The 27679-nt window shown below is 44.1% G+C and overlaps 1 protein-coding gene across 11 annotated transcripts in view; it reads right to left on the bottom strand.

The window, feature by feature from the left end:
- The window catches only part of XPNPEP1 (X-prolyl aminopeptidase 1), a 197040-nt gene extending 170313 nt beyond the window's left edge, over window positions 1-26727 (bottom strand). For 6 of the 11 annotated variants that reach the window (XM_073240450.1, XM_073240448.1, XM_073240452.1 and 3 more), the window contains exons 1-6: window positions 26574-26726; window positions 19960-20048; window positions 13931-14055; window positions 4702-4765; window positions 3455-3559; window positions 280-372 (exon numbers count right to left, since the gene is read on the bottom strand). In XM_073240450.1, the coding sequence (XP_073096551.1) occupies window positions 280-372; window positions 3455-3559; window positions 4702-4765; window positions 13931-14055; window positions 19960-20048; window positions 26574-26605 (508 nt within the window). In that variant the 5' untranslated portion in view covers window positions 26606-26726. Of the gene's footprint in view, window positions 1-279; window positions 373-3454; window positions 3560-4701; window positions 4766-13930; window positions 14056-19959; window positions 20049-26573 lie in introns of those variants that run through there. The other 5 variants (XM_073240449.1, XM_073240453.1, XM_017677443.3 and 2 more) reach the window with 4 other exon arrangements.
- Between the last annotated feature and the right edge of the window lie 952 nt (window positions 26728-27679).

Raw genomic sequence — 27679 nt, 5'->3', positions numbered from 1 at the left:
AGCAGAGGCCAGCAGCAGGGCCTCGAGAGCCTGGCGCCTTACAAAACGGCAATTCCCCATGGCCCGGCGCTGGGTATGCAGGATGAGGAACTACAAGAGGACATCTTCGGCACCAGTGGCCTTGCCCTGTCTCCACACCAGAGCTCTTCTCCTCACTCAGTCTCTGTGGTGACATCAAGTCATGCTGAGCACCCAAATGTTCCACATAAGCAAACAAGGACAGAGAAGCATCTAGAACTCACTTCCTCATGCAGGCTGGAAGGACCCAAGCTCACTCACCTGTAGGAATGATCAGTGGGTCCACACCAACCCTGGATCCTTCAGGAAGTACACTCACCAGCCAGTCTTCCTGAGTTGGTGTGTCCTTCAGACCTAGAGAGGGAAGAACTGGTAAAAAACAATTCCCAGTGGACCCAAGCTCATCATTCTACCCAAACAGATGCAGTACACTGACACCATGACAGGAGGGGTCTTTATTAAGTACCTCCTTTAAGGTGGACTGGTAGCACACAGGAAATCTGAACCCCCCTTAACCCTGGAAGGCTGTGAAAAGTGTAAGATGGTATATAAGGAAAGCATAAGATAAAGATAATACAGAAGGGAAAAAAAGGCAAGATTTTCATTCGACCCCTGGTAAAATGGCATCCTGGGAATCCCTGCAACACAGGTACGTGGTGTCATCACCAAGATCATCTCATTAGCCTTTGGGTCACTTTACCACTGCTGATCACTTAATGAGAATTTGGGGGGTGATCTGGTGAAGGCGGGGGCTGGGAGCCTCCCTCACATCCCACACCAGGTAAGAGGAACACACGTGCCACAGTGCCCTCCCCTCATGAAAGGCAGAGTGGCAGAGAAAAGGCTCCCACTCACAAGCAGGCCGGACTGGAGAGCTGAACACAAGTCTTGGCAGCAAAGAATCTTTCCACACACAGGCACCCACCACTGTCACCGGGCGCAGCTCCCGGGCTTTCCCAACTCCCAAGAGCAAACAGTCCTTTCCATTTCTAAGAGACTAGTCATAGGACACCCAGTAAGCTTCAAGAAAGGAACTAGTTATTTTTGATATTCTAGTTTTTCTTTACTCCAAGCCAGTATCTTCTTCAGGATATGTACTTCTTAACTCATCAGGGTTTTACTAACCAACACCTTGGTGAAATATATGTATATTTAGAGTGAAAATTCACATATTCTAAGAGTGTTTATCCTTCCTATTTTCTCTACTGACTACTGATAACCATATAGCCATAGAAGGGAAGTTCAAAGGTTTATAAAGAAATGAGCTCATGAAGCTCAGTTCTAAAAAACCACCTAAAAACTGGCATTGAGCTGTTATTTTGCTATTTGATTCTTTCCTATTATTTTTCAAACCACCGACCAAGTCACTTACTAATGAAGTTTCTTTTAATGCCCCTAGTATTACTTTCCCAGGATGAAGTCACATCATTTCCTAGCAGACAGGTATTTGGCAAAACCCCAGGGATGAATCACTCACTAATCAAATGCACCAGAATCTCCCTCTGCAGGAGAGACTCCTGAGGAAAGGTGAGCTTAGGGAAGAGACACCAAAACGAGACAAGGGCTTAGAAAGGAAAAGGACCGTTCTCCAAGGCTGCCACCTACCTACTTTAAGGAAGAGGCAGACAGGTTTCACTTCTCTGATACTCCGACCCTCAAACTGCTAACAGAGCTGAGAGCTGATAATGTGGTCCCAAAGAGAGATGCCACATTCCAGGGGTACACTAAAGGATCACTGGGGTGCAAAAGTATTAGAACGTCTATTTGTATTTTCTATAAAAAATAAATTAATCTTTGCTGATATCTGAAATACAGATGGACACTAGCACATATTTATAACATATAAACAAATATATGTTGAGGGTCCACAAGCCATTACAAGAGGCATGCAATTAACATGTTTAAAGCCCACTAGCCTGTCCATTTACAGCTGCCCCACAGCTCCAGATGCCTGCTTCTGTGTGTGTGTGTGTGTGTGTGTGTGTGTGTGTGTGTGTGTAAGGAGTTGGGGAACAATTGTGACAATAACCTGTAGCTTTGGTGTTTTTGTATTCTAAAAAATATTTTTGAGAAATAGAAATTTAAAATAAATCCATTTCCAGAGCAAAAACGTTCCTAATTCCTAAGACAAACAACACATCTATATGTACACGGAGAATGCGTGGTGCACATGTGCACATGCACACCCCTCAGTGGGCTAGCTAACTGGATCTCTGTCTTGTCTCATCTCAGCAACAACAGCCCTCTGCTCCCTCAACTGGTGACAACCCACTTTCCTCATTACCTCCTACAACAATTAAGAAGTATCAGGTATTTCACCTCATCTTCTCCTCACTTAGCCCTGGTAACCCTTTTTCTCCCTCCCTATCTTCTGTTCCCCAAGTTCAAAATTCAGGAGGGAGACACCTTGGTACAACCACTAAAACTGTATTTCTGAAGACTATTTTAATGAAAGGAAAAATATACACAAGTTAAATGAAAAACAAGAGCATACACACACATACACACTTATTCAATAAACACTGAGTTCTACACATTCCAAATATGATTTCTTTAATCCTCTCCATTTCATGTGGTACTTACTAGTATCCCAATTTAGAGATGCAGAAACCAAAGCCCTGAGAATATAGTAACTTCCCAAGGAAGTTCAGACCCTTGCTCTTGCCCAGCTCACTGCTCTTCTCCAAAGCTGAGCTGCCAGAAGCCAGCCCAGTATCCTTAGAGAGATCCTCATGGGGACAGCTTCCAGCTCCCATTGCCAATGACCCTTAGTTTTATTGCTCTGAGTCATGAGGCAGCAAAGAGCAGTGGGAAGGCCCTCAGTGCATGCGTCTCACACACACAGCAAGCTATGTGACCTGCAGCAAATCAACTGTCCCCTTTGGCCTGTTTCCCCTCACTAAAATGAGTATCTTGAATCAGTGCCTTCCAAAATTGAATGCTGAATGGTATGTATAGGTAAGCATACCATTTTCTTGGTTTTTCTTGTGCCATAAATTGGACTGTGTCCCCCCAAAATTCTTACATTGAAGCCCTACCTCCTACAACATAACTGTATTTGGAGACAAGGGATTTAGGAGGTAATTAAGGTTAAATGTAGTCATGAGGGTGGAGTTCCAATCCAATAGGACTGGTGGCCTTGTAAGAAGAGGAAGAGAGACCTGAAAGTCAGCCAGAGAACTCTCCCCAGAACCTGACCACGCTGGCACCCTGATCTTGACATCCAGCCTCCAGGACTGAGAAAACAAATTTCTGTTGTTTAAGCCACCCAGTTCACAACACTTTGTTGTGGCAGCCTGAGTGGACTAAGATACTTTGGATTCTCTAAAGGATCCATGACCCTGAATGAGGGCTGAGATCCAGAAGCCCTGAGGAGCTCTAAGGTCCCCGCCCAAAGCTGACCAACTAAGGCCGGGCTGGCCATGCTTCTACACACCCATCTTCATGAGTGTCCAGTTGCTGTCCATCTGCTTGGCAGCCTGGAGAAAGTAGCGTCCATCAGTCCACATGGCTGCATGGTCTTCTGTGATGATGGCCGTGCCTGGAGCAGGGAAACCAAAAAACCAGAAAGGTCTCTGACAACCACCCAGAAGCTGCACAAAATGGCAGCAGGAGGTCATGCTCAGTGAGAGGTACCAGCTCCTGCAGGGCCCAGCCTCCCACCACTACACCAGCGGGGCAGACGGGCCTTTGGCTCCAGAGGAACTCTAGGCAAGAGAAGACAGTGCCGCTGAGACCAGTTGCAGGTCGAGCTCAGAGGAAACAACCCTGAGGCAAACCAGGCTGCCTAAGGACTGTGCTGGCACAGTGCCCAGCTTGGGTGGCTTGAGTCAGGCCAGCAGCACCAAGGACTGGGGCCCCAACGGCCTCAGAATCAACAAGACAGAGGTGCACTTGGTTGTGCCCAGTGATCACCCCAAAGGAGCTATTTCACCTTGGCCCAAGGGAGATCAAGCGTATGTGAGTACTCCACCAGCAGGAGGCTTATGCCTCCCCTCCCCTACCCCCGCCTGCCCTCAGGTCCTACAAACCTGGCAGAACTCAAGGTTTTCAGTAGATGTTGTCAGCCAAAAACAACCCTAACGTGCCAACCAGCACAAGTACTTCTATCCGGGGAAGCTATGGACTAACAGAGAGTAGCTCTTGCCAGGTCTAGCGGGCTTAAGGGATGGGAGTCTGATGCAGGGAAAATCACTTTTGAAACTCAAGAGCACAACAGTTTTGGAAAAGTTAGGCCAGGTCACCAATGTAGCTCAACATTCACCTTTGTCTGAACTGAAAGTGAAAATAGAGAAAGCAGAAGCCAAGCACTTGGAGAATTATACAGGGGCAGTGAGCTAAGGCAGGGATTCTGCGGTGCCATTAATGTCATGTTTCTTAAGTGCTAGCTACACAGGTTTACTCAGTTTAACTCATACTATTTTCTCTATGTATGAATATTCAATTAAAAGTTAAAAACTTTTTTGAAATAAAAATTGTTAAAACTTTAAAAGCAAAGGCATAGAGAAAAGGGTCACTAAAAGGTGATCTTAGGGAGCTGGGGAATGCTCACACCTTTCTGCAGAAGCTCAGTGGGGAATGTCTGGTTCGCATTTTCTTTCTCTATCAAAGGCTGAAACTTGGTCCAGTTATTTTGGGGAGGTGAACAAAAATATAGAAAGAACAGAGAATTTAGCAACTCACCTGCAGAGCCATCAAATCCAGAGACAAAGGCCCGCCGACAGTCACACGGAGCAATGTATTCACTCTGGAAAACAAAAAGGGCAACAAATTGAACCTCGGTCAGTCACGTGCAGACCGCTTTCCATGTGCGAGGCCCTGTGCAAGGCCCAGCCTATAAAGGCTGGCAAATCCTGGCCTGGCCGTCAGGGAATGACAGTCTAGCTGAAAAGGCAGGCTGAACATCAGCACACACTGCGCAAGACCCTAATTAATTAAAGGCTATAAGAACTGTTTCCTTTAGCCACTATTTCCTCATCTGGAGAGCAAAGCAAGTCAAGAGAAAGAGCTCAGAACTGCTCTCTTCTCACCGAGATCCTACTAAGAAAAGCACATCCAGTCTTCTCCCTTGCTTGCCACTGACATTTAGGCATCTGTTATTTTTCTGAAAAGGCTGAATTTCTGTTTTAAGTACCAATGATTCTCTACCTTAAATCTCTTTACATATGAGCTTGTTTCCAAATTTCCTGTTTATGTGCACCTCCAAGGTAGCACCACTCATCACTCCCACACAGACCTGGTCCCTTCCTGTCAGGGAATGAATGGAAACACTTCCTCTAACCTAGGAAGCTTTAGCGAAAGAAAATATCATATCCCAAGCCAGGTCCTTCCCAGCTGATAATCCCCTTGCCTCTTGATGGAAAGAACTTAGGGACTGAGGAAAGTCAAAGGTTCTCAGTGGGCAGAAAGTATGAGGCCATGGTGTACAAATTCTGGTAATAGCCAAAGACGCACAGAGAGGTAAGTAACTTCCCCAAAGTCACACAGCCAGTAGTAAGTAGCAGGGGCAGGACTGGAACCTGGGCTCTGAGCCCTATGCCACGCTGCCCCCAAATGACACACTATCTTTCATCCTCATAACGACTCTCCAGGGTAAGACCAATAGGAAATGAGAAAACCAAGGTGTGAAGACAATCTTTTTTTCTTTTTTGGTATCATTAATCTACAATTACATGAGCAATATTATGTTTACTAGACTCCCCCCATCACCAAGTCCCCCCAGCATACCCCATTACAGTCACTGTCCATCAGTGTAGTAAGATTGTGTAGAGTCACTACTTGTAAAGACAGAATCTTGAAGTAACTTGCCCACCAAGAGGTCAATGGCAGGGCCAGGATCTGGTCTGCTTGAGACCACAGCCACTACTCCTTCTGCTTTAGCAGGTTTCTTCTGAGCTATAGGACCCAATAAGGGTAAGGATGCTTAGGACAGAGAATGGGGACCCAAGGCATTTTAACTCAATATGATGTAGGGGGGAAGCACCTATGTTTCACTCCTGCCATGTGGATGAGAAATACTCCCTCCACCAAGGCAGATACAATCACATCCTCAAACCAGCCATAGGACCACCACCTATGGAGGTGCTAGAAGGGCCAGCAGAGAGCCCGAGCTCCAGGCCACTCGAGCCCTCCAGCAGGCCTGGCTATGAGGTCTGCAACAAGGCTCATCACATCTCTCAGGCCCAGGTCCTCTGCCAAAGCAACAGTGGGCATGTGTTATAGACCCAGAACATAAGGAACACTTAATAGATGGCACTTAGAAATAGCTGCCAGTATCATTTATGAACTATGGAAGCCCTGTTTATTAACCTAGTAATTACTGGGGCAAGACTAAAAAACAAACAAAAATGATAAAACAAAAATGGTGGGAGCAGGTTTCCCTTTTCTTCTAGGATTTTTGCGAGGAAAAGTAAGTCAATGTTTAAAATGACTCACCAAAAACCTAAGAGTGATGCATGCATGCAATGGAAGAGATATTAGTACTCTTCCTCCTGAATAGTGAAAAAGCAACTAAGAGGTTGAGAAAATTAAGTTAACAAAAATAACCCATGTGCTAAATGTCACAATGCACAATGAGGAAGACATGGGGAGGACCCTCTCAACTGACAAGCAAGTTCCCCTGCTTGGGGATCTCCCACCTGTAACACCAGAGAGGAAGCCAGCAAAGGACTCACAGGGAAGCCCTGGTATTCTTGGGCCAGCTAGACTCTTCCACCCAGGAACATGGTTCTCGAAGAATGTCTCATCCCTATCCGACCAAGCCCAAGAGGAGGACAGGGCACCTAGAAGGGTTTACCTAGACTTGCCATCAGCAGTGGGCTGCTCCAAAGAGAGGTGGAATTAATAGTAGGTAGGTGTTTGGTTTGGGATTGAGATGAGGTCTGGAGAAAGAATGTCTAGACATGACCTAAGTGGTCAACATGCCAGAAAGATATCACTGACCAAAGCTGTCACCTCCCCACCAACAAGCTAAACAGGCCAGACTAGGCCTAGGCCTGGGCCTCCCCATCTCCTCCCAGCCACAAAGCTGTCAAAACCCAAGAACGTTCTCCCTAGAGAACAGGAAATGTCCAAAAAAAGCCAAAGCTGTAGCAAGCCAGGAAAAAGGCAGAAAGAAGCACGCTGCAGTGAGCTTCTCAAACTCAATCCCTCTCTCTCCCTCCCTTCTTGCTGCCTTCTCTCTCCCTCCCCGCTTCCTCTTCCCCCTCCTTCCCCATCCCCCCCATCTCTCTTTATATATATATATATATTTTTTTTATGTTAGCATCCTGTTTAAAGCCTGCCAATGGCTTCTTATCATGTTCAGGATACAATCCAAACCCCAGCCCAGTCCTCCAGTCCCAAGGCACCACGTGCTCTGACCCTGCTGTCCTGCTGGAACTCTTCCCACTTGCCCTGCCACTCATGATGCTCCAGCCACACCACCTACTTTCTGCCTCCCAAGCTCCTTCCTCCTTCACAGCCTTTGCACATGTTCTTCCTGGTGCTCATAAATGTCTCTCTCTGATCATGGCATGCCTGGCAACTTATCCTTATATTTCAGATAGGATGTCACCTCTGCAGAGAGGACTACCTGGACTACCCAGTCAAAGTAACCACAAAGCTTTTTCACCTCTCTGTATAACACATTTTTCTAGATGCCTCCCTTTTTAATGAACTTTTTTACATTGTTACTGTATTGTCCTGATCCCCTCTGTCCCCCAGAATGTCAGTTCATGAGATTAGGGTGTTCATCGGTCTTATTTGTCACTGCCCCTATACACAGCACAGGTAACACACAGTTGATTCTCAGGCAACATCTATTGAATAAATGAACAAGCAGAGGAAGAGGTGAACCTTTCTCCCTCTCCCTAGTTAAAACCTTAGCCATTTCTTTGAAGATGGAGGGAGGGCCACAAGCCAAGGAATACAGGTGGCCTCCTCAAACTTGAAAAGGCAAGAAAATGGGTTCTCTCTTGGGGCCTCCAGAAGTAACAGAGCCCATGCCAGACCTCCAGAACTGTAAGACAATAAATGTGTTGTGCTGTAATTCAAATAATGTGAATAATACAAATAAAGCACATCTGTAAACTCTGAGGAAAAAAAGCCTCAGCCATCTCTCAAAGTCCAGCTTAAAACACACATCTTCCTCAAAGCTCTCTGACCCACTCCCACTTTTAGAGAACTCCCACATCTCTCAATTTTATAGGACCACCCATGCTGGCATTTATCCATGCCCTGCCCTGCCCTGGGTGATGATAAGTAATATTGGCTAAGATTTAATAAACATCTACTAGTTGCCAATAACTACATTCATTTCCTCTAATTCTAATAGCAACAGTAGCTCTGGAAGGTATCATCCTCCCATTTAGATGAAAGAAAACAAAAAATGAAGCTCAGAGAATTAAATTGCTTACTTCCCCAAGGCACCACTGCTCTAAGTGGCAGAGCTGAGGTCTGATCCATCAGGTGTGACTTCTGGAAGCCCATGCACTTACCATGTTGCCAAACAACCTCTTTTATTCTGTACAGATTGTGTATATCCAGTCTGCACAACTGGATTGTAATCCTAGTAAAAAAGAACCACAAGATATGCCTCACATTTACCTCTACCTTCATCAGGCACATGACAGACATCTCCTACGCCCAGGAATCCAACCTAGGTTCACACCTGGCTCCCCAACTTACTAACCAGGTAAACCTTGGGCACAACTTTGTCAGCTAGAAAATGAAGATGATGATAATGTTCACCTTGGAGGCTTGACTTGCAACTAAAGCAATTAACACATGCTAAGCTTTTGATAAACTGTAGCATTTACTACAATGCACCAGGCAATGAACTAGACTGTACAGGAAACATAAGAAAGTACCATCTTGGAGTTGGACAATCTGCCAGCAAAGTAAGGCAAATATCCATGAAATATCAGTCCAAACTCTACTGAATATGCAATACGGTATTGGCTGTAGTTTCAAGGACACTCAGATCTGCCTTAAACCCATCAGGCCAACCTCAGAGGTTTGATAAGGAAAAGCAGGAAGGTGATCCAGGGAGGGGAAAAGGTGCAAGAGGCCCAGGAGCAAGAGATCTTGTGGGAAGACAGTGAGCCGATTGACCTGACTGTGAAAGCAGATAGTTTAAGGAAGTGACAGCAGAGATGCCTGGAAAGGCAAGCTGATGACAACAAAGACCTCAAACATCTCACTGAGGCCTGAACTTCATCCTACAAGTTCCAGAGAGAGACTAAAAGTTCAAGAGAGGGTGGTGACATGACTAGAACTGGGTTTTAAGAAGAGTGGTAAACATGGCCACATGCAGATAGAATAGGCAGCCAAGGCTGAAGGCAGAATGCCAAAACAAGCATGTCTAAGGTCATTAGGGCCCATGATGGGATGACATCTTCCCCCCTCCCTGACCTTTTACCCCATAAGCCATGAGCCTGGCACAATGCCTCAGACATCCAAGATCTCAACAAAAACAAAAGCAAATGAGTAAATGGCTGTGTCCACAGAAAGTCCCAGAGGTTAGATTGTGAATGGAGACATTCTACCTGTTCCCAAATATGAGACAACTCCCAGTCTTTGGCATTTTCTTCTCTCTTAAATGAAACCAAGTCAAGGTATATGGGAAAAATGGACAGCTGTCCAAAGATTCATGCCCTTAGTGTACAGTCACTGGAAAGTGGCTTCCCACCCAGAACTTCATTTCTGGAGCAACCCTGTGCCTAGGTGGGGCCACATGACTAGTTCTCACCAATGGAATGCAGGCAGGGTAGGGAGGTAACATCTGGGTTGGGGCAGTTAAAAATAGGTGCGCCTCCTCCATGCGCCTTCCCCTTCCACCAGCTAGAAAGGAAGGCATCAGAGGATGGAAGGAGCTTGAATCCCTGAATCACTCTTCCTCCCAGAAGAACAAAGTTATCTACCAACCGGGAACATGCACTCTCAACTGCTACATGAACAAGAAATAGGGCTTCACAGTGGTAGGCCACCAAAACTTTGAGATGTGTTACCACAGCTAGCATTACTCCAATTAATGCAGTGGATAAAATCACTCTAGGATAAAAACCACCACCCCAACCCCAGGAGAGAGCCTATGTAAGAAATAAAACAAAACAGGAAGCTGACTCCAGGAGGAATGGGTGTAGAATCCAAAGAGTTTAGGAAAATCTGATTCATATCCTCCAGAAGGAGGAATCACAGACACAGTCAAAAACTCAAGTTGGCAGAGAGACACCCCTGACAGAACGGGACCCTCTGACTAAGCTGAGCCAAAGAGCAGAATATGGGGCCTTACAGATGGGGAGGATAAAGAATTTGGATTTCTAAATGTCACTGCTGACACAGCTCTGGCTCCAACCAATGATTCTCCCAGTTGCGGGCCACAATCCCACTATTTGACTGCAATGGTACATGAAGGAACCCAAATTACCAGAGAGAATTGGTAATTCCTCACTGCAAAAGTCCCTCTGGGCCCAAACTCATTAATACCACAACCCTTGCTCTGAGTTTACAAAGAAAAAACCCTTGGAGATGCAGAAGACAGCCAGAAGACCCAGAAGGTCCCTGGAGTGCCAAGTCCTTGCGTGATTATGCATTTGAGGTGCGTTTTCTCTCAAGCATGGAACACTGTGTGGGTGTGTGTACTTGGGATTTGGAAAGTACACAAAGGACAGAATTCAAGATCTCCCTTCATTCTCCAACACCCTCCCTTCCCACCCACAGGAGAAATTCCATCAACCTGAATCTAGCCTGAAATGAAACAACTAGGCCCAAGAGCCACAGAGAACAGCAGCCTCTCTACTACCGAGGAGGATGCTGCATACAAAGCCAGCCCTTCCTCCGTGTCCTCACAGTCCTGGCAGGGACCCAGAGTCCCACTTACCAGTCACCCCAACTATGCCCCCACCTCTCCACAGGAACTAAAGCAAGAATTGTGGGATTTCTCATTACTTTCTGTGCATGGCACCACAGACACTCAGGTTTCAAACTTCACAATCCCCTCTACCATGTGCCTGTCAGATCCACACTTAGCCTGCATTCTACTGCTTTTTCTCTGTATCCTTCCCCTCTTCTCTGCTTCCAGGGCCAGCACCCAAATCCAAGACCTCTGCACCCTAACTCTGGGATACTGCAATGGCCTCCTGATAGGTTTCTCAGTTCCCAGTGTCCCCCTTCTCCAATCCACACTAAATACTGTTCCCTCTGAATGATCATGTCAGTCTTTTGTTTCAAAGACCCTCAATGGATCTCTACTATCTAACAAAAGCCTAAACTTCTGACTCTCAGTTTCCTCACCCAGGGAGAAGCCATTCAATTCTGATATCCCAGGATCATCAGCAGGAGATGAAGAGCTGGGGAAAGCCTGGAACACCAGCTAGGGTTTGGCCAGCCTCGCTGCCATTCCCAAAGTTTAACAAGGATGTTGGGTGTATCAGGCCCCACCTAATGTCAAAGAAAAAGCATTTTTATACATCGATCAGGGTCTTGAACCAAAAACAGATTTACAATGAAAAATAATAATAAAGTTAGTGAAGGAACAGCACCCAGGACCAAGAATATCAAGACAAACTTGGCTTGTCTACAAGAACATCACCAGTAGTAAAAATACTGTATCCTAACTCCAGGCAAAAGAAAACTGAAACTGAAACAGCAACAGTACAAACTTCTGACACACCCTTAACCGGAAACCTCCAACTTTCAATTCAAGTAATTCTCACGGATCAAATCTTTCTGTACAATGAGGCCACTCCTGAAGGTGAAGGTTCATAAAGAGGAACTATGCAGAGTCTTTGGCTGGGGCTCCATGACAGCCCAGCACACAGTCCCCAGCAGTGTGAGGGGACAATGGTGGTTAATTTTATGTGCTAACTTGGCTAGGCTAAGGAATTCCCAGATAGCTAGCTGATAAAACATTATTTCTAGGTGCATCTATGATGTTGTTTCTGGGAAAGATTAACATTTGAATCAGTAGACCAAATAAAAATTACCCTCAATAATATGGGTGGGTAGCATACAATCTGTTGAGGGTCTAAACAGAATCAAAAGCTGAAGGAAAAGCAAATTTGTTCTCTCCTGTCTAAGCTGAGATACCCATCTTCTCCTGCCCTCAGACATCAGCAACCCTGGTTCTCGGGCCTTTGACATGTACAGGGACTTATACAATTGGTACTGCCTGCAAGCTGAAGAACCAGGAAGGCCAGTGGGGTAGTTCCAGTCCCAACCTGAAGGTCTGAGAACCAGGGGAGCTAATGTCATGTGTGCCAATCCTTCTTGACAAATCTCTCTATACAGAGACACTTATATATATCCTATTGGTTCTCTCTCAAGAACCCTGACTTGACAAATCTCTCTATACAGAGACACTTATATATATCCTATTGGTTCTCTCTCAAGAACCCTGACTGATGTAGAGAAAAACCCCAACCAACTGTCACATATGCTCCAGCCACAAGAACCACCATCCTGCCCCATGCTGAGATAGGGCAGCTCTATCAGATCTGTCTAGGGCAACGGCCTGATGCCTGAAGGGCAGAAAATCAAACACTACTGGTGAATCAGCAAAGAATTCATGTGACATGAAGCCCAAGTTCAAAGGCTGAAGCCTGAGACTGACAGAGGCAGGCAAGAGCCTATCAGAGGAGCCCGGACAGGAGAGGAAAACAGAGTTCCTTAAAGATGAGGCCAGAGTCTGCCCTTCTTAGGTGGTGGGTGCCTGGTTCCTCCACCACCCAGACCTCCTACTGTGACTCAGGGCCAAGCTGTGGTGACCAACCTACTTACTTATCCAGTCTTCAGGCAAGATGAAACTTTGGTTTCTGTGAAGACAGTGAATCTTGTTCCTCTATTCTCAGCAACATAGGTGAATGGAAGACCTCTGTTGCCATCCCCACCCTAACTCTCACCAGTCTCACCTCACCTCCCCACTGTCTAAATCTAACATTAATGTACCCAACCACCACAGCTTCCTCATGAGCCACGACCCCCTTTCCAGCACAGTCCTCTACTTCTCCTGTACTCACACTTCATACCCTTGCTCCTCCTGCTACATCCACTTTTACAAGCAAAACCCTCACCATCAGTGGCCTTTCCTCTCCACACACTGATCTCCTTTCCTCTCACCAATTCAAGGAGCAAAGTTCTAACCCATTATGGTATGAAAATGGTATTGTGGCTCAAAAGACCAAGGAATTCCATGGAAAACTGAGTTACCTAGCCTGCCCGTGAGATGACTGTGGGAATCTCATGGACATTTAAGTCTGGAAAATGCTGAATACTTCATCCTCCCCTTAAAGTTACACAGTGTACATTAGCATATTAAAGGCCCTGAGCAGTCGTGCAGTTACGAAACTGTTTGAATGGGCAGAGGGCTTGAAGAGACATTTCTCCAAAAAAGATACAAATGGCCAACAAGTATATGAAAAGATGCTCAACATCACTAATCAACAGGGAAATGCAGATCAAAGGGCACTTACTGGGCTGCTTCCATCAAAGGTGGGCGTTGGGATTAAAGAGGGGTTGGTATGCAGCATCATCCCTAAAGCCTGCTAAGGTGGAGATCCATGATGACTTTCTGGCTGCTCTTCTGGCCATGCCAGAGGCATGGGTCAGTCTGCATCGGGAGAAGGGAGGCAGAACAGACAGCTCTGCTAGAGTGTGGCAGAGGACCCGGGGTTAAGTGTGTCAGCAACAGAAAGATCCATACTTCTGCCCCTTTATTTGTCATTAACACTTCCACAACTTATTGAAATCTGGCTATATGCCCTGGGAATAAGGAAGCCAGCACCAAATCAACAAGCATTCTGTGACAGCCAAATGGACACAGGTCCCTGTGCCAAGCCCTTGGGGGCATGATTAGTTGTAGATTGACAACGGGACTCTCACAAGGAGAGGTGAGGCTGCTGAGTTCCACCACCGGCCCATCTCCCCTCCGTACCTGGTGGGCATCTCCCGATGGGATGATGTAGGCCTGAATCGGTTCTGTTACATACTCCACATTCCTCATGGCTTGTCTCAGTTGCTTAAGTAGCTCCGAAGTTACCTTTGGAGCCATTCTGCCACCTGCAACAACAGGAGAGTTTGTCCCAACCAGCCTCCCTGTGCAGCCCAGTGGCTAGTTCTGAGGAAGCCTGAGAGAAGTGCCCACTGCGTTCAGCCCACCCCCAGTGCACCTTCAAACTGACCACCCCACCACCAGATCAACACCAAAGCAGCCAGGAACTCCACGTTTACAGTTCTTAAAATGCCATCCAAATAGCCATTTGTAGCAAGAAACATGAGCTACTAATACTCATTTCCAAACTGATTAATTACCTCTTTCACTTCTAGGACTTAATTCTAAGAAGATAAACAGATGCACAAAGATACAGGTGTTTATCTTTGTTTATAGCAGTAAAAAAAGAGGGGGAATATATAATTGGCTAAATGAACATACAACAGTATAATATGAAACCATTAAAAATTAAACAGACCAAAAAAAATTACACAGACCTATATTTAACTTACACAGATACCAACAACACTGGTGAGTGATTAAAAAAAGAACATGTGTAAATTGCTCTTATTTAAAATTCTGTATGTGTATATGCAGAGAGAAGTTTTTAGAAGGTCAGTCACCCAAGTATTAATAAAATTTAATTAGAGTAATTAAATTTAGAGTAGTATTTTCTTCTCCTTGTGTTTTATGCTTAAGTTCAACTGCTTTAAAAGAAATGTTTTATGTTTTTGTTAAACAGTCATCCACAGACTTAGAGTAGAAAGGTCAGTCCACTAGAAGTCAAAGGCCTAAGTTGCGTGCTCTAGTGACTAGTTGCTGTCAACTGGGCATGCGACCTCAGGGAGAAGGGGATCAGGGCCTCAGCGCTCTGTGTTCTCCTCTCTAAAATATGGAGGGGGCGTAGATGCAGTGTTTTCAAACTGAGCCCCCAAGGAGTGCCAGGGATTCTGGGGAGCCTCTCAACCCAACAAAACTAGAGCTAGTCAGCTCTAGAAAATACGAAATAGAACACAAACACAAAAATCATTTTCTTAAACATTAGAGCCTTTAAATGCAGTCCTACCAAAAATTCTTAAACTTTCACTAATTTCTAAGTAATCAAACTTATAAAAGCATTGCCTCCTAGTGAGTATATAGACTATTTTCATGTGATAAAGGTACAGATAATACAAGTTGACTTTCAAAGCACTTCAGTTGATTCTTCAAAAACATCTTTTTTCAAAAAATATCAGTAAATAGTTCTGATAAATCATACTATATAATAACTATAGATATATGACCAAATAGAGTACCTCATAGCTATAGCTGTACAGGTATATAACAAAACAACTTCTCAAAAAGACAATTATAGAACAGTGAGCATATATATTTTACCACATCCCATATATAGTGGCACAAAACTATACTATTAGAATTCAAGTAGAATAATGAGTTTTTCCAGCTCATTTAAAAATTTTTATTTTTTAGAATACTTTTAGGTTCACAGCAAAACTGAGCAGAAAGTACAGAGGGTTCCCATATACTCCCCTGCCCCAACATACACACAGCCTCCCCCACTATCAACATCCCCTACTGGAGTGGTACTTTTGTTTTAACTGATGAACCTACATTGGCACATGAATCCATAGTTTACATTAGGGTTCACTCTTGGTATTGTATATTCTCTGGGTTTTGACAAGTGTATAATGACATGTATCCATCATTACAGTATCAAAGAAGTTTAACAGTTTTCACTGCCTTAAAAATCCTCTCTGCTCAATCTACTTATCCCCTACCCTCAACCCCTGGCAATTACTAATCTTTTTACTGTCTCCATAGTTTTACCTTTTCCAGAGAGTTGTACAGTTGGAATCATACAGTATGTAGCCTTTTCAGATTGGCTTCTTTCACTTAGGAATGTGCATTTAAGATTCATCTGTGTCTTTTCATGGCTTGATAGCTCATTTCTTTTTAGTGCCAAATAATAGTCCATTGTCTGGATGTACTACAGTTTATCCATTCACCTCTGAAGGACATCTTGATTGCTTCCAAGTTTTGACCATTATGAATAAAGCTGCTATAAACATACATGTATAAATTTTTGGATACACCTAAGTTTTCAACACATTTGGTCACACAGAGTCATGCAGCATGACTTCTGGATTGTATAGTAAGAATACACTTAGTTTTGTAAGAAACTGTCATACTATCTTCCAAAATGGATATACCATTTTGCATTCCCAACATTAATGAATGACAGTTCTTCTTGTCCACTTCCTCACCAGCATTTGGTGTTGTCAGTGTCTGGATTGTGCCAACACATTTTTTTAAACAAAAAAATTTTTAGTTAACCAAAAACATCCTAATGTACAATGCTGTAAGTAATAGTTACCCTGAAGCCATTAGACTACAGGTTATTTTCAAGGACTGACACCCTGGCTTATCCTCTGCTAAATATGGTTCCTTTTATGGTTCTTTTTCTTTTAACATTTTCATCTGCTTCTTCTCCATCATCATCTACACCTTGGGCTATAGAAGCCTCAGTCATTTTGTTTATCTACAATAAATTTCCCTGTGAGGTGCTACACTGATTTGGGGACTCAATGAAAAAATGCCCATTCATATTCTCCAGGGGCAGTTTTAGCCTCTGGCCCTGGGCTCTGTCTCAGGAGAGTGTCACTGGAAATGGTGTTATTCATGATTCAAACATGTCCACATTCCTTGCATTACAGCTGCTTCTGAATACTTTTCAGAAGGGCAATCCTTTCCTTTTGTCTGATCTACTGAGCTTATAATTTCTCACCTATCCGAGGATGACAGGTGGTAACTATCTAATCTGACCCAAGCTTATGTGTCCATACCTCCAACTGGATCCAAAATGAAGCCTGCGTGGCCTCAGAAGATTGCCAGCATCTGAACTTCAGGATTAGACTTGTGTTTCCAAACCATATTTCTGAACAAGTTAACATTACAAGAGAGTCAAGCCAAAATGTAGTCTTCCTTTGGAGCAATATTTCAACCTTGGCTACACATTAAAACTACCTGGGGAAATTCTGATTTAATTAGTCTGGAGTGCAGCCTGGGCATCTGGATTTTAAAAAGCCAATATATTTTCTTTCAAGATAATTAATTTCCTTATAGTATTTGGTTTTGATTTGGACACACTCAGACTTAAGGATTTTGATGTCACTTACTGGGTGTTTAGTATGTATCCACCTTACCAGTCACTGACTTCATCAATAAAGTCAACAGAACCAATGGCAAGCACAAAATGCTCAATTACAAACTGAAAAATATCAAAGGCAAACAAGTCAGTCAAAGACACCCTCTACCTCCTGGTCACCCTCCCCTCCCCCCTCAGCACCACATCCTGGCCTTCGTCACCATCGCGTACCTCATCCACATTCCTCCTTGCCTGGCCTCCTCAGAAGCGTCAGCATCATCAGCTGTGCCCTCCTATGGTGGCATGTCCACACTTCCCTCCACAACACCACCTGCCCATCACCACTCTCACACTTGCCCTGCTCCTTCCTCCTCACCCTCCATGCCCTTCACATTTGGTTGATGTCCTTGTTCAGATGCAATCACTTCTTCATCATCCGTATTGGATACAATGAAAGAACTCCCAATACCACAATCAACATTAGGATTGCTAAGGGGCAGTGGTGGCTACAGCAAAGGTCCCGAGAAGACAGCAACAGGCAGTGGCTGAGGCACTGACCTGTGGTAGTGGAGGCAGCTACCACTGAGGTGGATACAACGGGCAAAGATGGCTGAGGAGCTACAGCCACAGGACAACAGCCCTTGAAAGTGCAAGTGACTGCATGGGTGAGCAGCTAGCAATGAGGAGCTGACAAAGCTGGTACACGTCACAACCGTGGAGCTGGCAATGATTAAAAGGGCAGTTAACACAGAGGAGATGAAAGCCATGGCTGGTTACCCTCACACAGTAAACGTCACAAGCCTTAAACAGATTATTACATGTATAAAGCACTATGAAACAATGCCTGGCACATAGTACATGTTATGTGTTTACAATGATTAGAGTTAGATACACAATTAACTAACCATAAAAGCAATGTGATAAATAGTGCAACAGGTATATATATTGCTTCTCCTTAAGGCAGGGACCATGTCATCCTTATCTCTGAATCCATGTATCTGGTCCAGCACCTAAAGCATACATATGCTCATTCAAAGGTAGCTGAATGAATGTCACAACTTTGTGTCTATGATCCTTTCAGACTCAATAAACAGTAATAAATCTTCACTGAAAGAAGAAAGTTAGGATCTTAGAAAATGCCATATTATAGCATCTGTTCATTCTATGTTCCATTATTTTTCAGAAATGTTAGAAGCAGTCAAGAGTTAATCAGGGTGTACAGGGAAATAGGAAGCCAAGAGCAACAAGCCTCATCCATGATGTAACATTAGCCCATACACTGCCAGGTATTTTTAAATCATCCTTTAAAAAGAATGATTCCTTTAAAAGTCTCATATATGTGGGTCTGCTTTTAGAAAAAAGTTCCTAAATCTTTAGCCTTTATCATAAACAAGATGTCTCACTGATTAGAAGTACAGGAAAAGTACATCCTACATACCTCACTGGGTGGCTAGGAAAATTCAACACGGCAACATGTGTGAGAGCACCATGCACCACATGCAGTACATTATAAAAGCTCAGAAAAGATTACTTGAATCCAGATCTCAAGGACCAGCTGGGATTCCTACACGTCTCGTTCTAAGAGTAGAAAGGGCTGGTTTACTTCATGCACAGAATGCCAAACTGCTTTTCCAGCATCAGTTGCTTCAGAAGTGGTATTCTGTTTCTCTATCCTACCACTGAGGGAGAACCAAGGGTTTTATGTACATCAGTGGTTAAATCTCACAATAATTCTCCCAGGGAGGTTTCACTATTCCCATTTTACAGATAAACAGGAGTTAAATACCTTCCCAAGTCAACTGAATCATCAGGACCCAGGACTCATGGTCTATCTGATTCCCAAGTGATGCTCTAGCAGACCATGTTATCTAGGGGACATAACAGATGCTCTCTGAAGTGTTCTAAGACCAACAGAATCAAAACAAGTGGGTTCCAGTTTCCATCTGGGATCTGTAACCTCAAACAACTGATGATCCCTAAATCTCATTTCTTCATCTGTAATAAAAAAGAGAAGTTTTCTAAAAACTCTAAATTTGATAATTCTATCACTTTTTCCCCTTTTCTACGTTCTCTCTTTTCCCATTCCTCCTTCTTCCTCTCCTCCTCCTAATATGGCCCAAAATGTGTTGGTACATTTATATTTTTAAAGAAAAAGGAGCTGAAATTGCATGCAATTATAGCTGATTTTCCAAGGAGAGATCAGTCATGGTTTCCTATATGCTTCAAGGGAACAATTTTTTTCAGTCAGCTAAAAGAAAACAATGTGGTTCTCCTGGCTAGCCCATAGATGAGCACTGGGACAGAACATGGCACTTTTCAGAATTCAGATTTGTGGCAACTTAAAAATACAACTAACCAGCCCTGGGAAAAGGGTATTGTTCCAGAAATCTTTCCCAAAATGATTTTCCTGAAAGCATATTCAATTTATAAAGCACAAAAATATGAACTTTTCTCATTTCATATCCTATGTCAAAAACTGAAAGTCAATGAAGATTTATATTAGCGATCAGAAAAACCAGAACAGGGCTTTTTCAATAACAACCTCTCTTCACCATCACCACTGCCACCTCAAGAATGGGAAATGCAAAAACTATCATACTCTAACTTACTACCTAAAAAAACCAGTGAATATATATAGAAATGGTAACCAACTACCCAGGAAGCCAAAGGCCAAAATGTTTTTAATTTCCAGATAGACATCCTCTCAGCCCCGACCATAATCAATTATGAATCCCTTACCTTCTCTTCTGTGCCAACATGGGTTTGGAGTAGGGGCACCTAAAACCCTTTTGAGATGTTCTATCTAATTAATAGGCAAAATTATTACCTGTTTGTACACCTGGATCTCCTGAGTGTGTCACCTCGTTAGGCTCAATTATTCTTAAATTTTTCAGCTGAAAGTCCTGGTGATTTGCCCTTAAGAAAAGAAAGAACAGGATGTTTCAGACTTTGACCATAGTAAACGTGGCAAGGCTCAGACAGAGAGGACATCAACTTGACTTAGTAATTCTCCTTCCTGAGCTGGAGGAACTCTTCACCCCAGTATCAGTGACAAAATAAAAGTTGCAGATAAAACAGCACCATGGCAGGCAAACGTTCTCTGGCCTAGTCTCTCACTCATGAATTCTCTTCTGCTGCATCTCATTTCCTGTTCAGCCTAAAATCAATTTATTTCTAATGACTGTATTTTTCACAGGCACAAGTTCTATTTGGTTCTTTTTCAAATTTGCCTGTTCACTCTTCATGGTTGCCCATTCTTTCACTATGGTATCCATTCCTCCTCAGCTTTAATTATTTGAGGGCCTTATTTTGGAATTCATTTCAGACTTTCCATCAGAAGGTGTCAGGACAGTAACCCTCCAGTCTGTTGCATCTGCAGGCTCCCTCTGGGAGGGTCACTCACTCTTTGCATGCTCTCATCCTTTATTAAGAGCTTATCTTCAGCAGAGACTATTCTGTCTATGAGGATGAGACATGTCCTGAGTTATACAAGCTCTACTGTCACTGTTGTTTGCCTCTGAGACTGATTTCACCTTTTATTTCTTAGCTAAGAGATTTGCACACAAGACTCCTGTCCCCACATGGGGACAGTCCCATGCCCTAGGCCCCAGGTATGAAGAAGGCCTATGCATCTGATACCCTCCTCAGGTTCAGCTTATTAGTTACTGTTCAGGCTTTAAGCACCCCTAAATTTCTGGTAACTAAGGATTTCCCTTTCTTTCGAGCGCATTCAGTCAAAAAATATTTACTGAGCATCTTCTATAATCCAGGCCCTATTCTAGGCATACCAGTGAGCAAAACAGACATCTCTGACCTCAAGAGGTTTACTTGTGGGTGGGGAGAGTGAGTGGAGGATGCTGGGAGGGGAGGATACAGGAGGAAAGGCAACAGACACAAAATAGGAATACCATTTGTCAGATAGGGAGTAGGAATTCTATCAAAAAAAGTAAAGCATAGCAAGGGGAAGAAAGTGTCAGAGGGGTTAGGGGAAAGGTATGTTATATGGGGTTTCCAGGCAAAGTCCCTTTGCTAAAAGATGACATTTTAGCAGAGACCTAGGAAAATGCGACAAGGGAAGAACATTCGAGAGAGAGGGAGAGGCAGGTGCAAAGGCCCAAGGCAGGAGTATGTCTAGTATACTTAAGGCAAAGCCAGTGTGGTGTGGTTGTATGTATTGAGAGAAGGGGAGGTAAACGGCTAGGAGACTAGATCAGAGAGGCAACATGGCAGTCTGTTGTGGAATACAGAAAGAGCTTTGAATTTTATTCAGCTATGAACTTAAAGGTAATTCTGTTATAATTTTACCACATTTTTATGTGTTAGTAGAGGGAGAAGGGTCTGCACTAGCTCAGTCCACCACCCAGCCAGAACCAGAAGATCATCTTCACCACTCTCCAGGCCAGCTCCTGGTTGGCTGCTACTTTAATTTTGCAGGACAAAATGAGATGTTCTTTACTGGGAGAACCACGCATTCTTTCACAAAAACATAAGACACTTCAATATTTCTAATAAATGCAAATATCCTCAACACAATACTAACAAACTGAATCCTTTAACATATAAAAACACCATCACCAAGTGATGTATTTATACCAGGAATGCAAGACTGGTTCAACATTCAAAATTAATGTAACACACAATATCAATAGAATAAAGAATAAAATTACACAATCACCTCAATAGACACAGAAAAGGCATTTGACAAAATCCAACACCTCTTCATAATAAAGTACTCAATAAACTGAAAGAATAGAAATTCCTAAACCTGATCAAGATTATTACAAATCAAAGGCTAACATCATCCTTAAAGTTAAAAGGCTGAATGTTTTCCCCCTAAGATCAAGATGTCCACTAAGACTGAGATGTCCACTCTTTCCACCCCTCACATCATACAAGATGTTCTAACCAGGGCAATTGGGCAATTTAGAAATAAAAAGCATCCAGATTAGAAAACAAGGAAAACTCTCTTCTTGCAAATGTCATTACCTTAAATATAGAAAATCCTAAAGAATCCACAAAAAACTATAAGCTCACTAAGAATGCAGGATACAAAACCAACTGCATTTCTATACACTTGCAACAAACAATTCAAAAATTAAATTAAGAAAAGTTCATTTAAAATAGCATCAAAATAATAAATACCTAGGAATAAGTTTAAGAATGTAAGCAAAACTTAAACTCTGAAAACTACAAAACACTGTTAAAAGAAATTAAAGGACACCTAAATAAATGGAAAGACATTCCATGTTTGTAGATTGGAAGACTTAATATTGTTAAAAGGGCAATACTCCCCAAAATAACCTACAGATCCAATGCAATCTCTATCAAAGTCCAGCTAACTGCTCTGCAGAAATTGACGAGCAATTCTGAAAATTCCTATGGAAATTCAAGGAATCCAAAATAGCAAAAACAACCTTGAAAAAGAACAAAGTTTGAGGATTCACCTTTCCTGATTTCAAAATTAATAAAACCACAGTAAGTAAGACAATGTGGTACTAGCATACGGATATGCATAAACATCAATGAGATACAACTGAGAGTTGAAAATTATAAACCCCTACACTGACTGACAAGAATGCCAAAACTATTCAATGAGAAAAAAGTCTCTTCAACAAATAATGTGGAACTGGATATCCACACACAAAAGAATGAAGTTGAACCTCTATCCTCACACCATATATAAAAATTAACTCAAAATGGATCATAGATACAAAGTTTTCTTAGAAGAAAACATAGGCATAAGTCTGCCTAACCTTGGATTAGGCAATGATTTCTTAGATATGACATCAAAAGTACAAGCAATAAAAGAAAACAGATTGACTGGACTTTGTTAAAGACTTGTGCTTCAAAGGATACCATCAAGAAAGTGAAAAAACAACCCATAAAATGAGAGAAAATATTTGCAACTCATATATCTGGCAAGAGTCTATATAAAGGGTATATAAAGAACTATTATAATTCAACAATAAAAAAGACAAACTAATTTTTAAATGGTCAAAGGCTCTGAACAGATATTTCTCCTAAGATATAAAAATGCACAATAAGCACATGAAAAGACTGTCAACATCACTAGTCATCAGGGAAATGCAACCAAAACCATAATGAGATATCACAATGATAAAACTCACTAGGCAGGTTATAATAAAAAAAAACAGACAATGGCAAGTATAGACAAGGATGTGGAAAAACTAGAACCCTCAGACACTGCTGGTGGGAACTATGAAATGGTATAGTGATTTTGAAAAATAGTCTAGTGTTCCTCAAAAGGTTAAATATAGAGCTACCCTATGACCGATCAATAGGGTGCAGAAAACTGAAAATATTAAGTCCACATAAAAACTTACACATAAATATTCATTGCAGTATATTCTTAATATCCAAACAGCAGAAACACCCCAAATGCCCACTAAGGAACGGATAAATAAAAGTGGTCTAATATACAATGGGATATTATTGGCAATAAATAGGAATCAAGTATTAAAACATGCTCCAACATAGTAAAAACCTGAAAAACATTTTATGCTAAGTGAAAAAAAGCCAGTCACAGAGGACCATATATTGATTGTATGATTCTATATGCAATGTCCAGAATAGGCAAACCCATAGAGACACAAAATAGATTAGTGGTTGTCTAGAGCTGGGGTGTAGCTGGGAAAAATGAGAAGATCCTGCTAATGTATAAAGGGTTTCTTTTGGAGAAAGGAAATGGGGAGGGATATAAATGTTCTAAAATTGACTGTGGTAATGGTTGTACAACTCTGTGAATAGTCTAACACCAATGAATTATACATTTTAATTAGGTGGAGTATGATTCGTGAACTCTATCTTTAAAAAAGCTGTTATAATATTTTACAAAGTAAGAAACCTCTTTTTCTTGGAGAGAGATGTCACATTCTCATCTGATTTCCTCTAACTTCATATGCCCGTTTACAAGATGGTGAGCCAAAGAAGTCAGTTTCTCTGTATATTCAAAGTTAACTGGTCCCAGTGACTAATTCAGACACAGGGCAAGAGTGCTGGAGGGAGACTATTCAGAAGTAGCTCTACTGATTCATTTCACAAGAAAAGAAACTAAGCTTGCCAGAGGCCAAACACCTCATAGCTTCAAGCCCAGACCAGAAATGCGGTCTGACAAGTGATGCTCACAGAAAACTGAGTTCAAGCTCTCTGTGAGCAATGCCACCTCCACCTATCTCTCAGGATCAAAGCAGCCACAAAGCAGCTAAACATTAGTTGTCCTGCTCCTGTCCTAGTGTCTGTAATGTCCAAGATCCATCCATCCTTTATTAACTAGGCCAGGTACATTATCAGGCTCTCAGTTGAAGCAGGGCTACTGTTAAACATTTGAGCTATAATGAACCTCAGGGACCATCCAACTTGGCTCTCTCCTCTAGAAAAAGAAATTGAGAAACAGATCAAAGGACTTGCTCAAGGCCTCACAGCTATTTAGTGACACAGCCAGTCTACAACTAGAGTCCAGGCCTCCCAGTACCTAGTCCAGTGCTCTTCCCCTTTCCAGGACTTCTTCAGCATACACTTCAACATCCTGGTGTGCCATGAGGTGCATAAGGGGAAAGGAACATGCAGAGAACTTCAGTTCAAACTTTGCTAAGGTGATTATGACACATTTTTCTCCCTCTTTCTTTACAGAAATCCCAGCAGGGTTCTGGTTACCCTCCCTCTTACACCAGCCCATGATGAGAATCATACATGCCTATCGCTCTGAAAGGAGCAAAACAAGGATGGAGATGCTCAATCATGCCTCATGTGGTGTAGACAAGGATGGAACTGGAAAAGGTTCTAGGGTTGGTAAGTGGGCAGTGTTGTTTCCACCTACCCAGAATCCATCCCTCCTTCTTTTGATCACAGCACCAATGGTTTCCCTTTGAGAATGATACTTCTCCACTTCCAATCCAAAGAACTGGAGTAAGTTTCACCCACTCACCTACAACATCTGGGACCCAGGCCTCATCAATCCATCCCTCTGGCCACAAGAATTGTTTCAAGGATAGACATAAGAATCAAGTCAGCCCAGTGGGAATTAGATCTAGGATTTCTGCTCCAACCCTTTGGACCCTCTTTCTACTGGGCTGTCAGCCTAGAACTGTCACACCCACCATAAGGAAAAAGTCTGCCTGAGATTGAAGAAAACACTGAAGAAAGCAGATCCAAGAGATACAAAAGAGAGGCCAAGTCTGGTGCCAATGTTAGTCTCCTGGACTCAGCTGCACCAGAAGCCAGGTCAATTTACCTGTCAATTTTATGCGAACTGAAAAAAGTTGTTTTTAACACTGAATGGCACTCAAATTATGCCACTAAGGAAGACGCCTGGGGCGAACTGGCCTCCCTTCCCTCAGCCTCCCAGTTGTGTGAGGAATGATGCTCTACCAAATGATGGTGAAAGACCGTTCTGTCCCCAAAATGTTGTGATTCAACGAAACTAACACAGACCACCTTGGTCCTCAAAAGCTACTAACCAGCCTAGGACCTAACTCATCATTATCCACTTTCCCGACCCCATTTCCAGCACTTCACATACAGGCAGCACCTTCCACCTCATCACACCCTTCCACAGGGCCAGTCTGGTTCTCTACTCATCCCTAACATACCAAAGCAAGCCCAAGTCCGGGCCAAGGTCAGCTTGCGATCTGTCCACTCACAGACGCAAACCATGATAGGCGTTCATGTGAACCTGGTCATGCTGCAACCGGTCTGAGGATGGCTGACCCTGTGTGGATCGCCAGGTAGTTTGACCTCTGGCTCTAGGGAACGCTCAACATCTCTAAGTCTCCCACTTTGTTAGCTGCTAAATATACTCTGGTTGTTGGGGGTCACTAGCCTGAAATGTGTTTCATTTGAGACTGGGGGTGGTAGGGAAGGGAGGGCTGTATCCTTTTCACCTCCCTATGCCCAGGAAGAGCACAGGGCAAGTTACTGGTGGGATTCTACTAGAGATTATGCCGGTCCCTCGGTTTCCTATCTCTGTGAAGGTGACAGATCAGTAGGGCGAACTGCAAGTGCCCGTATAGTCAGGGCTGTAACGTGACGATCAGATTCCCACAGAAGGAGGGCGAGGGCAGGCTCACCCACCTCCCCCGGACACCGGGAGAAACCAGGAGGGGCCAACGTCCTGCAGCGGCGGGGCCTTCCTGCCCAGCCGGGAAGCGGCGGCGGCCACCGCCCCCTCGGGCGAAGCACAAGCCGGGCACACTTGCCCGAGAGCCGCGCTCGGCTACCCGGGGTGCCCGCGGCCCCGCCGGAAACGAACCGGAACTTGCCCGGCTGCACCGCTCCCTCCGCCTGCTCCCATTTGAGGGGCTCCCGCGAGCCGGGACCCTCGCCCGACTGTGGCGGTCCACCCGCCGCTCCTTGTCCCCTCGCTCCCTGCCCTCAGGGGTGCACCACGCGCGCCCGGACGCCGGCTCCCCGGCAGTCCCTCACCTCACTCGCGGTGCCTTCCTGGAGGCTGCCATTCGGCGATGACGTGCCCCCGCTCACGTCAGGGAGCGCAGACCAGCTGATCACGCGCGGACCGCCAGGAGTGAGGGAGGCGTGCGCGCGGGAAGCGGGAGCGCGCGCCGGACCGGCCACGCCCTCTGGGCGGGAGCGCGCGCCGATGCCACGCCCACCAATGGACCCCGCCTACCAGCCGGGAGACTGGCGGGTGGGCACCTTTTCAGCAACGGGTTTGAGGATGGACACCGTGCCACCGTGCTTCGTTTCTATGCACTTTTCTTGCCATTCCCATAGGACTTTGCCGGCTAAAGGGGCTGTGGAGCGATGAGCTGCCCTCCAGGGATGTTCCTGTCCTTAGGAGAGCGGAGAGGAGGGGTACTTGGCCAGTTCTGGGCAAGGTCTCGCTTCCTGCGCCTTCCGACATGTCTCCAAAGTCATTTCTCCAGACAGCTTCAAAATCTAGCTGCCCACTCCACTTGACTAGCTAATAGGCACCTCAAACCTAATGTGTCCGAAAGGCGCTCCTGGCCCGAGCACCAAAACAAACCAGAAACGTGCTCCACTGAACAGCCTTGGCCACTTCAGTCAGCAGCTGCTCCATTCTTTCGGATGTGCAGGCCAAAATCGTGGAGTCGTTTCTGTTGCTGCTTTTCACACCGCACATCTGGTCTGTCAGAAAATCGTGTTGGCCCTGTCTTCAAAATAGATCCCTAAATCACTTCTCACCACCCCCACTCGTCGCCTCTCTGCTTTGCATCACTGCTGCCTGCTCCATGTGACTGATTACATGGGTGTCCCTACTGCCACCGGCACCTGCAGTCTACTTTAAATCCTTTGGAGTCTGAGATTTGTCCCTACACAGCTTAGCACTTTCCAACGGTTCCTCGTTTCACTCAGGCTGAAAACTCTACTGCTCTACCCCCACCTCATTTCCTTCTGCTTGAGCCTTGCTCACTCTGCTCCAGCTCAACTGGCCTCCTCGCCATCGTTGAAAGAACTGGTCACACTCATGCCCCCTGGGCCTTTGGACTTGTCTTCCCCCAAATATTGTGGCTCCCTTCCTCATTTTTCCCTCATCTTGCCTTCAAGTC

The sequence above is a fragment of the Manis javanica genome, chromosome 7, assembly GCF_040802235.1.
Source record: "Manis javanica isolate MJ-LG chromosome 7, MJ_LKY, whole genome shotgun sequence".
NCBI lineage: Eukaryota > Metazoa > Chordata > Mammalia > Pholidota > Manidae > Manis > Manis javanica.
This window is presented reverse-complemented; position numbering and strand designations above follow the sequence as displayed.